The sequence below is a fragment of the Ursus arctos genome, unplaced genomic scaffold (genome assembly GCF_023065955.2).
Source record: "Ursus arctos isolate Adak ecotype North America unplaced genomic scaffold, UrsArc2.0 scaffold_12, whole genome shotgun sequence".
NCBI classification, from domain to species: Eukaryota; Metazoa; Chordata; class Mammalia; order Carnivora; family Ursidae; genus Ursus; species Ursus arctos.
In genome coordinates this window covers 23,328,443-23,342,505 of record NW_026622786.1, presented here as the reverse complement: position 1 = coordinate 23,342,505, position 14,063 = coordinate 23,328,443, and the positions used below count along the sequence as shown (strand labels likewise).

Below are 14,063 nucleotides of genomic sequence, written 5' to 3'. Positions count from 1 at the left end.
TTGAAGGCTTTCATTTCTAGAACAATATCTTACAGTTTATTTGAAGTTCACACTCTTGTCTGATAACCAATACAAAAAGTGAGAAAATGTTAAAGGCTTAATCTTGTATTTTAGTTTCAAATAATTCATGTTATTACTATTGGATAAATACAGCAATTAAACTAAGGAGTAGCGAAGAATTTAAATTACAGTCAATATTTTCAACACTTAATTTTGGGTTACACACATGAAATATGGTTTTCTTTATAATGATAACTGTTTTACAAGGCAGCTGATATACAAGTTACTATAGCAAACACATGAAGACAATATATTTAAAACAGAAATTATTTGGATGTATCTTGATTTACCTAGGCTTCTATGAATTCAAATAGAATTTTCAGATTAAGAACACAATTACAAACCTCATTTACATAAAAAGGTAAAATACTTACACTTTTCATTATTTTTTAGAAGTTGTTTGCTTTCTTCAAGCTTTTGAATGGTAGCTTCTAACTGTTCTTGTAATTTGCACACCTGAAATGTCAATCCTCATAAGTATAATAAAGGCTAAATAAAAACTGAAGAAATGTATTTCTATTACTTAAATCATTACTATTAATTACTATTAAATAGAATAAATGATTATAGCTCATCTGTGTCACAATGTATATGTGTGTGTATATATATATAAATATACAAATATATCGTACATATATATGAATACTCAAGTATCTGAGTCATGATGACTAATTTTTCAAAGTGAAATAGGTTAACTTCTGTAGAAGCTAGTCATGTTCTTTTGGGGGGCGGGGAACCAAAGCTCTTCTCTAATATAATAAACTAGAAATTTTAAAAATATCTGAGAAAATTTGTTATACTTTGCAAATAGTCACACATGCAAAAATATAAAATATTTACTACCTCTTGCTCTTTAATTCGGAGAGACTGTCCAACATCTTGTAATTCCTTCTGTTCCTTTTGTAATTTGTCTTCCTTCTCAGCCAAGAGTTTCTCTTGCTGAATAGTTACTGTATTCTTCAGTTTCAATTTACCCATTAAAGTTTTCAGATCCCCCTGTAACTTCTTGATAATTTCATTTGCCTGTAAAAGAGCTTTATATGTATATCTCTACTTAAACTAATGAAATTTAATATTCTATTATTTTTAAAAACAAACCTTAAGAAGTTCCGCCGATAATGATTTTATCGTAGCTTCAAGTTTTCCTAGTTGTACCTGATTTTTCTCACCATTCTCTTCTAAAGCCACCTGATACATATTTTTTAAAATATAAACAATTAATAGGATGTTTAAGAAAAGCATCACTTGTAAATGTGATCACCAATTTGTTTAAAAAATGTTTCAATAGACCTTTTGTTCCTGGATTGTATCAAATGCTTCTTTTGTTCTTAAAACAAGCTGGTCCTTATCCTTGATTTCCTGTTCTAAAACAGCCACTTTTGTTTGCAGCTGATTAATATGCTTTTCTTTTTCGTGGCATTCGGCATCTAGTGTAGAATTCTCTCTTCGCAAAGACAGGACTTCTTGCTTAGCCCGCTGGAGCTCCTGGAGGAAGAAAAAAAATGATGCAGTATGAAAACGAGAAGTTGGCTGTTCTGGTTATTTATAATTAAGATGTTTAAAATTAAAAAAAAGTAATAATTTTAAAGTTCTAGTTATGATTTTTTTTAAAAGATATAGAAGTCACTCTAAAGGTGTATGTAACTTAGACTTGAAATATAATTGTAAAATATATTAATATCTAATTCAGTGACAATAAGGAAAATAATCCTGATTTATGAATAAATTACTACAACTTTTAAAAACTGGTAACAAGGATTTTCCTGGAATCTTGAAATTTACACTTTAAAAAAGTCTCTTAGGTAATAAATGCCCATTATAATAGAATTTCAAAAACATAAAATAAATAAATAAAAAGCCCTATCATTCTACCATGTAAGCAGTAGTTCTCAAGCTAGTATGCATATTGATACCACCTAAGGAGCTTTAAAAACCTACTGATGCCTGGTACCATCCCCAAGAGAGTCTTATTTATATTTAGTATGAGGTATGGCCTGGGCAGGATGTTTAAGAGCTCTGCAACGGAGTCTAAGGGTAGCCAAGGGTGATAACCATGATCCACAGTTAACATTTTGCTCTGTTTATATATACCGATTTCTAAAAAGGTGCTCATACTGTGCTGTTTTATAATTAACCTTCTTTATATATTACAAATATCTTTCCATGTCAACAAATATGTTAACACTTCTGGATTTCCTCTTGTTCACTCTTTAAAACAAAACCAAGCAAATATAACTGTTAATTAAAAACAGATCTTTAAAAATCTAGGACAGATTACTTCCCAATCAGCTAATACCAACCAAATACTGCAGTATACACAAGTCCAGGATATAGTATGACTAGATAATTTTCATTTTTAACAAAACTTTACAAAATAGTATTATGCCATAGTGGTTTTAGAAGCAAACCTTGCTATCAGACAGGCTTGAATACAAATCTAGGTTCTTTGGTGTAATCTTGGGAATTATTTAACCTCCCTAAATATCAGTTCCCTTATTTGTAAAACAGAAATAATAAACACTTCATAAATTACCCTATTACCCACTTCATAAAAACCCTACTGCAAATTGCTTAGCATAATGCCTGGCACATAGTAAATAATAAATGCAGCAATTATTTTTAGGCCACTAATGCCTAAAAGGTAAATTTAACATGATTAGGTAACAATACTCAAAGGTTTAAAAAAAGAAAAGTTCCCAGGGCAACAACATGATGGAGCTTGAGAGTATAATGCTAAGTAAAGTAAGTTAAAGAAAGATGAATACCATATGATTTCACTCATACGTGGAATTTAAGAAACAAAACAAATGAGCAAAGGAAAAAAAAGAGAAAGAGTCAAGAAACAGACTCTTAACTATTAAGAACAAACTGACGGTTACCAAAAGGGAGGTGGCTGGGGGGGATGGGTGAAATAAGGGATGGGGATTAAGGAATGTACTTGCCATGATGGGCACTGGGTGATGTACGGAAGCGCTGAATCACTATATTGTCACCTGAAGCCAATATAACACTGTATACGGCCTACACGACAATTAAAACTCTACAAAAAAGTTCCCAGGACTCATAGTTTTCATAGTCTTATGTCATAAGACTCATAGTCTTATGTAAATCTTGGAAGAAATATTTTGATTAGATTATATAAAGCCCATATAATGGAGCACACTGTTTTTAAAACGGCCAATTTCAGGGCTAAGATAAAAGAAGTCATACAGCATTATAATGACCACCCACTGTACTAGGAAGGCTACAGTATTTTACGAACTGGTATGAAAGGTAAAGGAAGCACGCAGGATGCACTAAAAACACCTATTAGGGCAGAATACTGAGGATCTGAACATGAAATCAGTCAGGCTGAGCACAAGAGACTGGTGAGATGGAGTGGGAAGCTCATAAGCTTGAGTAACACTGGTGATCTCTGTATGTAAATATGACAGACTTAACAAAATCTAAGTTTTCCGATTAATTCATGACAATAATGTATAATGTTAGGAAGGAGTCTGTCATCAGGACCAAAGCATCTGTCACTATAGCAAGATTTTCAAAATGTCTCTGTTGCCTGAAAGAACAAGGGAGTACTAAAAACAAGCAAATAAGAGGATTTCAATCCTTGCTCTTCCACTTACTGGCTATGTGACCTAGGCCAGTTACTTAACTTCTCTGTGCCTTAGTTCATCATCTGCAAAATGGGGATAATAGTACCTTCTTTAAAAGAATTGTTGTAAGAATTAAATGGGTTAATATATGTAAAGCAGTTAAACAGCACCTGTCACATAGCATGCGTTCAGTATGCCTTAGCTATTATCATTACTAATATCATCATTATTATTAGACACAACTTCATATAGTTGTCTGACACGTTAAGTAGACTGAGAGAACCAGTCCTATCAAGACTGAATATGCTGTGGGGCGTCTGGGTGGCGCAGTCGTTAAGCATCTGCCTTCGGCTCAGGGCATGATCCCGGTGTTCTGGGATCGAGCCCCACATCGGGCTCCTCTGTTGGGAGCCTGCTTCTTCCTCTCCCACTCCCCCTGCTTGTGTTCCCTCTCTCGCTGGCTGTCTCTGTCGAATAAATAAATAAAATCTTTAAAAAAAAAAAAAAAAGACTGAATATGCTGAGCTATAGACACTGCGGGATATTAAAACTACACTGAAAAATCTGAAGGCTGTGTCAATGAGCTGCTCCTCAAGACCCTAACTAAAAGTGTCTAAGTTTACCTCAGTTCTGTTCTGAATTATCCCTTTTCATCAGATTTTAAATTCTCAATTTTTTTTTTTGCAATGTCTAATTACCCTAATACCACCAAGACATCCTTGCAAAGCAGAGAAACAGCCTGCCCACAAGGAATAAAGTCACCAAGTTAAAATGTTATTTTAAATTGGGGGTGGGGGGAACAAACCCAAAGTTCAATACCTCTTCAACACCAGACAGTTTTGTTTTAAGTTCTCTGATGGTCGAGTCCCCTTTATATTTCCTTTCAGTTAGGTCTTTATTAGCTGCTTCTAACTCAGATAATTTGTTTTGTAGTTGCTGGATGTTTCGTTGATGGAGGATTTCTAAATCTTTTTTCTGTTGTTCATGCTGCTGTTGGTATTGTACCTGTGCCTATTATATAATAAAAATATAGTACCAAAATTCAGAACAAACAAAAAACACAAATACAAATACAGGAAGATTTGAAGAAAAATAAATCTTATTCTTCTATATGATTATAAAATTTCCCTGTTTTAAAGAGGATCTATTTTCAATTATGGATTTCATGAAGAAGAAAGGTCAACAAAGGCAAATTTACCATTATGATCTTCTCCTTAATTTCTGCTTCTCTTAAACCCTCATATATTTAGAAGTATAGTCTTCAAGGGAAGAATCATATATGATTAGGTTAAAAAACTGCAAAATAGTATAGTGTGAACCTATCTGTGTTAAAAAAAAAAAATCAGCAGGTACATAGGGAATTTTCAGTATTCATTTTAAATACCATTATATTATTTCAGTTTTTTACAACAGTGTATATTCTATATAATAAAAAAAAAATCCTAAAATTATAAGACTGACAAGGTATTGTTCATTACTTCAGTCTTACATTTAGTAGCAACATTTTACCCATGATAAAATTTGAATACAGTTATAACTGTGTAATCCCTGGTGCCTGTCTGAATCATACCACAAGTCTATGTATGTCATTTCTACTGATGAACACTATCAAATCCTAAATACCTTTAAAAAATAAAGTGTATTTCTCTGATAATGCAAGTTATACATACTCTTAAATGCACAAGAAATTAAAAATAACCAGTAATCTTATCCCGTCACTCTAAATATTTAGAAATATTTGTAATATATTTATTTTGGGAATATTTCTACTCTTCACTGCAGGTGATTCTGATACAGGTTAAAATTTTAAAATCACTGCCTATAGGGCACCTGGGTGGCTCAGGGGGTTAAGTGTCTGACTCCTGATTTCAGCTCAGGGCATGATCTCACGGTCATGAGATTGAGCCCTGCATCAGGCTCTGCACTGGGCATGGAGCCTACTTAAGATTCCCTCTCCCTCTCCCTTTGCCCCTTCCACTACCACCCCCCTCCCCACATGCACAAGCTCTCTCTCTAAAAATAAATAAATAAAATAAATCCATTACCACTCATTACATTAGATAAAAGTGGCAAAAATGACATGATTATTTGATTAAATCCCCCAAAATCACTACATCTGACTTAGCACTCTTTGAATTAACTGTCAGGACAAAGAACAAAAGAAAACTTTCTCAGATGCAGAGCAAATATCGTTCCTAAAGATAAGATATTGTAAGTTATTTACCAAAAAAAAGAATAGAATGTGGAAAGGATTCCACTACTATTTAGCATTTTTCTGTACAAGAAAAAAAAGACATTAATCTTAAAAAAATTACCATTTTTATATATTATATATTGACCTGAAAAACCTGAGACAATCAGCTCTAAAACTATCACAAATCTGTAAATATAAGGTACAATTAATGAGTATGACATTAATGTACAACAGCAACAATCAGAAAATTATCATAGTGGTGGGACATAGATGGTCCAATTTACAGAGCAAAAAAACTGTAAAATCTCTAGGCAAAAAAATTTAATACGAACTGTTAAAAAAAAAAGAAAAAAGACAGAGGGAAATAAAAAGCAAACTATAAGCCTGTTTTTTTTTTTCAATATTTTATTTATTTATTTGACAGAGATAGAGACAGCCAGTGAGAGAGGGAGCACAAGCAGGGGGAGTGGGAGAGGAAGAAGCAGGCTCATAGTGGAGGAGCCCGATGTGGGACTCGATCCCATCATGCCGGGATCACGCCCTGAGCTGAAGGCAGACTCTTAACCGCTGTGCCACCCAGGCGCCCCTATAAGCCTGTTTTAAATAAGACCTGAATAAATGAAAAGAGATTCTCTCTACTGGGTTAGAAAATCCCAAAGATATTAGTTCTCCCCAACACTCCAGAAACAAGCTCAACTATACAAAAGAATTTAGACTATATTAAAGGATGCATTTTAAATCAGTGGAATATATGGTATTAGAACAAATGACTGACTTTTTGTCAAAAAATATCTGTATCATACTGTACTTCACAAAAACATATTCCAACAGATTAAAAATTTAAATATAACAAAAAAAATATAAAAGTATTAAAAGAAAATATTGAAGGAATAGCTTTCATAACCTTGAAGTGGCAGAGGCTTTCCAAACATGAAATGAAGCTTTAAACTGTAAAAGCAGAGATGGACAGATTTGATGACATTCAAATAAAAAGAATCATATAGGGCAAAAGGCAATAGTAAGTGGTAGAAGACAACGGCCAGGAGAAAATGTTTATAATACACATAATAAAGATATACTATGCCTACTTCATACCACAGAGAAATGAAAAGGCAAGTCACACACAGAAAATATTCACAATGCATGTATCTGACAAAAGACTCATGTCCAGATCATACAAAAAATCCCTATGAATCCGTAAGTAAAATACTAATAGTATAATTTAAAAATGGGCTAGGAGTGCCTGGGTGGTTCAGCGGGTTAAGCGTCTGCCTTTGGCTCAGGTCATGATTGCAGGGTCTTGGGATTGAGCCCCACGTCGGGCTCCTGCTCAGCGCAGTCTGCTTTTCCCCCTGCCTCTGCCACTCCCCCTGCTTGTGCTCTCTCACTCTCTCCTTCCCTCTCTTAAGTAAACAAATAAAATCTTTAACAATAAATAAATTAAAATAAAAATGGGCTAAAGATGCAAATAGGCAAGAGAATTCTTAAACTTCACGAGACTATCCAAGTGGTCAATATGCATATGAAAATGTGTGCATTTTTTTAAAATAGGTTTTCAAATTTTTAAAGAGATTTTATTTATTTATTTGCCAGAGAGAGAGAAAGAGACAGCAAAAGCAGAGGGAGCAGGAGGCAGAGGGAGAAAAGCAGGCTCTTCACTGGGCAAGGGGGAGCCCAATGCGGGACTTGATCCCAAGACCCTGGGATCATGACCTAAGCCGAAGGCAGACGCTGAGCCACCCAGTCGTCCTGAAAATGTGTGCATTATTATGAGGTATTATACACCCTCAGAATGGCAGTGTACACTGGTATTCCACTTTAAAACAAAAACTTATCAACAACAGCCAAACTATGGAAAGAGAGCAAATATCCACCAACTGATGAATGTATAAAGAAGATGTGGAATATATACACAATGGAATACTACTCAGCCATCAAAAACAATGAAACCTTGCCATTTGTAATGATGTGGATGGAGCTAGAGTATATTATGCTAAGCGAAATAAGTCAGTTTGAGAAAGACAAATACCTCATGATTTCATTCATTTATGCAATTTACTAACAAAACAGATGAACATAGGGGAAGGGGAAAAAAAAAGAAGGAAGCAAACCATAAGAGACTCTTAATGACAGAGAACTGAAGGCTGATGGAGGGAGGTGGGTGGGGGATGGGCTAAGCAGGTGGTGGGTATTAAGGAGGACACTTGTTATGATGAGCACTGGGTGTTGTATGTAAGTGAGGAATCACTAAATTCTACTCCTGAAGCCAATATTGCACTATATGTTAACTAACTTGAATGCAAATAAAAATTTGAAAAAGGAAATAAAACAAAGACTAAACAAGAGACAAGAACACTGTATGATTATTAAGGAGATAATCCAACAAGAAGATATAAAAATTGTAGATATTTATGCACCCAACATATATTTTACACACCCAACATATATTTTATTATGGACCCAACATATCTGGGGAGCCAAATACATAAAACAGCTAATAACAAACATAAAGGAGCTAATCAGTAGTAATACAATAATAGTAAAGGACTTTAACATCCCACTTACATCAATGGACATCATCAAAACAGAATATCAATAAGGAAACAGCAGCTTTGAATAACACATTGACAAGACAGATTTAACAGATACATCCAAAGCATTCCATCAGAAAACAGCAAAATACACATTCTTTAGACCATAAAACAAGTCTCAGCAAATTCAGAAAGACTGAAGTCATTCCATTCTTTCTGACCACAATGCCATGAAATTAGAAATCAACCACAGTAAAAAAAAAAAAAAATCTGGAAAGAGCACAGATACATGGAAGCTAAATAATATGCTCCTAAACAATGAATGGGACAACCAAGAAATCAGAAAGGATATCAAAAAATATGTGCAAAAAAATGCAAATGAGCAAATGGTTCAAAATCTTTGAGAGGCAGCAAAAGCTGTTCTAAGAGGGCAGTTTATAGCAATATAGGCCTGCCTCAAGAAGCAAGAAAAATCTCAAACAACCTAACCTTTTACCTAAAGGAGCTAGACAAAAAGAATAAACAAAACCCAAAGCCAGTAGAAGAAAGGAAATAAAAATTAGAGCAAAGATAAACTACATAGAAACAGAAGGAAAAAAAAAAAAAAAACAGGACAGATCAATGAAACCAGGAGCTAGTTCTTTAAAAAGATCAACAAAATTGATAACCCTTTAGCAAGACTCATCAACAACAACAACAACAAAAGGACTCAAAATCAGAAATGGAAAAGGAGAAATAACAACCAACACCACAGAAATACAAAATATTCTTAAGAGATTATGGAAAATCATATGCCAATGAATTGGACAACCTAGAAGAAATGGATAAATTCCTAGAAGCATATAACCTCCCAAAAAAACTGAATCAGGAAGAAATAGAAAATCCGAACAGACCGATTACCAGCAACGAAATTGAATCAGTAATGGAAAATCTCCCCACAAATAAAAGTCCAAGACCAGATGGCTTCATCAGTAAAGTCAACCACAAATTTAAAGAAGAGTGAATACCTATTCTTTTCAAACTATTCCAAAAAATAGAAGAGAAAGGAAAACTTCTAAATTCTATAGGAGGCGTGTAGTACCCTGACACCAAAACCATATAAAGACACAACAAAAAAAGAGAACTACAAGCCAATAACCCTAATGCACATAGATGTAAAAACTCCCCCCCAAATAGTAGCAAACCAAATTTAAATACATTTAAAAAAATAATTCACGATGATCAAGAGGGATTTATACCTGGGTTGCCAGGATGGTTCAATATTCACAAATCAACCAATGTAATATATCAATAATAGAAAGGATAAAAACCACATGATCATTTCAATAGATGCAGAAAAAGCACCTGACAAAGTACGACATCAATTCATGATAAAAACCATCAACAATGTACATTCAGAGGGAACATACTTCAACATAATAAAGGCCATATATGAAAACCCACAGCTAATATCATCCTGAATGGGGAAAAACAGAGCTTTCCCCCTAAGATCAGGAACAACACAAGGATGTCTACTCTCACCACTTTCATTCAACATAGTACTGGAAGTCTTAGCCACAGAAATCAGACAAGAAAAAGGAATAAAGGCATCCAAATTGGTAAGGAAGAAATAAAATTTTCACTATTTGCAGATGACCTGATACTATGTATAGAAAACCCTAAAACCTCCACCAAGAATAAATGAATTCAGTAAGATCACAGTATACAAAATCTATGTACAGAAATCCACTGCATTTCTATACACTAATAATGAAGCAACAGAAAGAGAAATTAAGAAAATAATCCCATTTATAATTGCACCAAAAATAAGATACCTAGGAATAAATTTAACCAAGGAGGTAAAAGACCTATACTCTGAAAACTATAAAACAATGATGAAAGAAACTGAAACTGATAGAAACAAATGGAAAGATATTCCATGCTCATGGACTAAAAGAACAAATACTGTTAAAATGTTCACATTACTCAAAGAAATCTACACTTTTAATGTAATCCCTATTAAGTACCAACAGCATTTTTCACAGAACTAGAATAAATAATCCTAAAATTTGTATAAAGCCACAAAAGACCCCAAATAGCCAAAACAATCTAGAAGAAAAAAACAATGCTGGAGGTATCATAATTCCGGACTTCAAGTTATATTACAAAGCTGTAGCAATCAAAACAGTATGGTATTGGCACAAAAATAGACAAAGAGATCAAGACAACAGGACAGGAAGCCCAGAAACAAACCCACGATTATGTGGTCAATTAATCTTTGAGAAAAGAGGCAGTAATAGGCAATGGGAAAAAGACAGTCTCTTCAACAAATGGTATTGGGAAAACTGGAAAGGTACAGGCAAAAGGAGGAAACTGGACCACTTTCTTATGCCATACACAAAGATAAATTCAAAATGGATTAAAGTCCTAAATGTGAGACCTGAGACCATAAAAGTCCTAGGAGAGAGCACAGGCAGTAATTTCTCTGACATTGGCCATAGCAACATTCTTCTAGATATATCTCCTGAGGCAAGGTACACAAAAGCAAAAATAAACTATTGGGACTACATCAAAATAAAAAGCTTCTGCACAGTGAAGGGAACAATTAACAAAATTAAAAGGCAGCCTACTGAATATGAGAAGACATTTTCAAAGGACATATCTGAAAAAGGGCTAGCATCCAAAATATATAAAGAACTGATACAACTCAACGCCAATAAAACAAATAATCCAATGAAAAAAATTGACAGAAGACATGAACAGTCATTTCTTCAAAGAAGACAATACAGATGGCCTACAGACAAATGAAAAGATGCTCAATATCTTCATCATGGATATGCAAATCAAAAGTACAATGAGATATTATCTCACACCTGTCAGAATGGTTACAATCAAAAACACAAGAAACAAGAGTTAGTGAGGATGTGGAGAAAAAGAAACCCTCATGTGCCTCATGTAACTGGTGCAGCTGCTGCAAAACAGTATGGAGGTTCCTCAAAAAATTAAAAATAGAAGGGCACCAGGGCGGTTCAGTCGGTTACGTGTCTGCCTTCAGCTCAGGTCATGATCCCAGCTTCCTGGGATCAAGACCCACATCAGTCTCCTAGCAGGGAGTCTGCTTCTCCCTCTCTCTCTGCCGCTCTCCCTGCTCATTCTCATTCTCTCTCTCTCTCTCAAATAATCTTTTTTTTTTAATTAAAAATAGAACTACCCATAAGGGCTCCTGGCTGGCTCAGTCAGAAAAACATGTGACTCTTGATCTCAGGGTCCTGGGTTCAAGCCCCAGATTGGGTGTAGAGATTACCAAAGAAAATAAAGTTAAAACAAAATAGAACTACCCTACCGTCTAGTAATCACAATACTGGGTATTTACACAAAGACTACAAAAACACTAATTTGAAAAGATATATGCACTATATTTATTGCAGCTTTTTTTTACAATAGCCAAATTATGGAAGCCGCCCAAGAGTCTACTGATAGATGGATGGATAAAGAAGATGTGGGGTGTTTGTGTGTGTATATATATATTCCACTATATATATATATAATATATTCCATTATATTTTATATTCCATTATATTCCTTTTATATTTTATATATTCAGATATATATAAAATAGAATACTATTCAGCCATAAAAAAGCATGAAATCTTTCCATTTCCAACAACACAGATGGAGCTAGAGTATAATGCTAAGCAAAATAAGTCAATCAGAGAAAGACAAATACCATATGATTTCACTCATATGTGGAATTTCAGAAAAAAAAATGGACAAAAGAAAAAAAATAGACAAACCAAGAAAGAGACTCTTAATTATAGAGAACAAACTGATGGTTATCTGAGCAGGGGGGTAGGGTGGGGGGAATAGGTAAAACAAGTGATGGAGATTAAAGAGTACACTTATCATGATGAACACTCAGTAATGTATATTATTGGTTTTTTTTTGTTTTTTTGGTTTTTTTTTAAAGATTTTATTTATTTATTTGACAGAGAGAGAGACAGCCAGTGAGAGAGGGAACACAAGCAGGGGGAGTGGGAGAGGAAGAAGCAGGCTCATAGCGGAGGAGCCTGATGTGGGGCTCGATCCCATAACGCCAGGATCACGCCCTGAGCCGAAGGCAGACTCTTAACCGCTGTGCCACCCAGGTGCCCCTATTATTATTAAATTATTACATCATACACCTGAAACTAATATAATGCTGTATGTTAACTATACTGGACTTAAAAACAATAAAAATGAAAAAAAAATGGGGAAATAAGTACTGTCATACACTATCTTTTAGATTTGATACAGCCTTTCTGGCTAGCAAATTTGCAATATCCATTAGTATCTTATACAGGTATATTGCAATCTCACTTCTAGGAACAAAGAATGTTCACTGTAGTATTATTTGCATCAGCCAAAATGCTGAAGCATTTAAACATCCATCAGTTGGGTAAGTAGTTAATTTATGTTATACCCATATAATGAATACTATGCAGCCACTAAAAAGGAATATCTGAACTGATAAGGAATGACCTATGATCTTATGTTAGGTGAAAAAAATTACAATCAATATATACTGTAGGACCTAATTAGCATAGAATACAAACAAAACCCACTATGTGTGTATAAATAGATAATTCACATATTTCTAAATTTATAAATATAAACAAATATTTATAAAGGACACATTATTTACATATAAATAGAAAAGTCTGAAAAAACACATATCAAAATGTTTATAATTTACCTCTGGGTAATAAGACTTTTAATGAGCAACTTAATTTTTTTTATATAATTCTGTAATGGTTGAATATATTAAAGGAAGCATATATTGCTTTTATAATTAACAAAATGACTAACAGCAGCAACAAAATAATAATGTCCATACCTGCAAGGCCTTTTCTTTCTCATTTGTCAGTTCCTGGGAATGTTTATTTGACAATGCAGCTGTGTGTGATGCCCATTCATTCTGCAACTTATCTAATTCTTGCATTTTTTCTGATAATGTCTGTATTATAATTCAATACAAAATATTAAGACAGTTTTGTGAATGTCATTAGCTTAGAAATTGGTAATATTTACAAAGGCTATTAAAGAAAAGGAATCACAGCTTTCCAAAATATACCCAAAGCCTTTTCCTACCCAGATTTTTTTTTTAATTTGAGGAAATCAAGATTAGAATAAAAGAATTTTAGAGCTAACATGGCCCAGAAGTCAAGCTTAACTATCTTTAACCTTTTAGTTAAACCTGGCTCTTCACCACCCAATCCTCTCCTCTGACATTAAGAAATAAAGCAACCCAGGGTAGAGCAAGTCAGTTATATGGAGTGGTTCGCTTATACACATCAAACCTAGTAACATAGGTTACCTAGATGGGCTATGTTATGCCGACAATTTCCGCCTGAAGCCAGGCCACTTATCAGATACTTTGGTCCTCAGTTTCAAGGGCTAAGGGCAAAAAGGTAGTACCTATGACTGAAATGATAATAAGCTTATCAGAATAAGCCATAACACAAGTAAGGAAGGAAAAGGTTTAGAAGATATGAACTGAAACATCATTTTAGACAGGAGGAGTGAGGTGAATAAAAGAGTAAAGAACTAACATGTGACCGGTACTATATATTATCTAACGAAGACCTGGAAGGAATGTGTCATATATTGAAGGTAACAGAAATGTTTGGATGGAAAACAGAGAAAGCATAAGATTAAGATAATTTACTG

The 14,063-nt window shown here is 34.1% G+C and overlaps 1 protein-coding gene across 1 annotated transcript in view; it reads right to left on the bottom strand.

Moving 5' to 3' along the window:
• The window catches only part of SASS6 (SAS-6 centriolar assembly protein), a 49,426-nt gene that overhangs the window by 25,005 nt on the left and 10,358 nt on the right, over positions 1-14,063 (bottom strand). Inside the window, exons 7-12 of the mRNA XM_026497542.4 lie at positions 13,231-13,350; positions 4,473-4,664; positions 1,351-1,545; positions 1,159-1,248; positions 904-1,083; positions 435-516 (exon numbers count right to left, since the gene is read on the bottom strand). Of these exons, the coding sequence (XP_026353327.1) occupies positions 435-516; positions 904-1,083; positions 1,159-1,248; positions 1,351-1,545; positions 4,473-4,664; positions 13,231-13,350 (859 nt within the window). The remainder of the gene's footprint in view (positions 1-434; positions 517-903; positions 1,084-1,158; positions 1,249-1,350; positions 1,546-4,472; positions 4,665-13,230; positions 13,351-14,063) is intronic.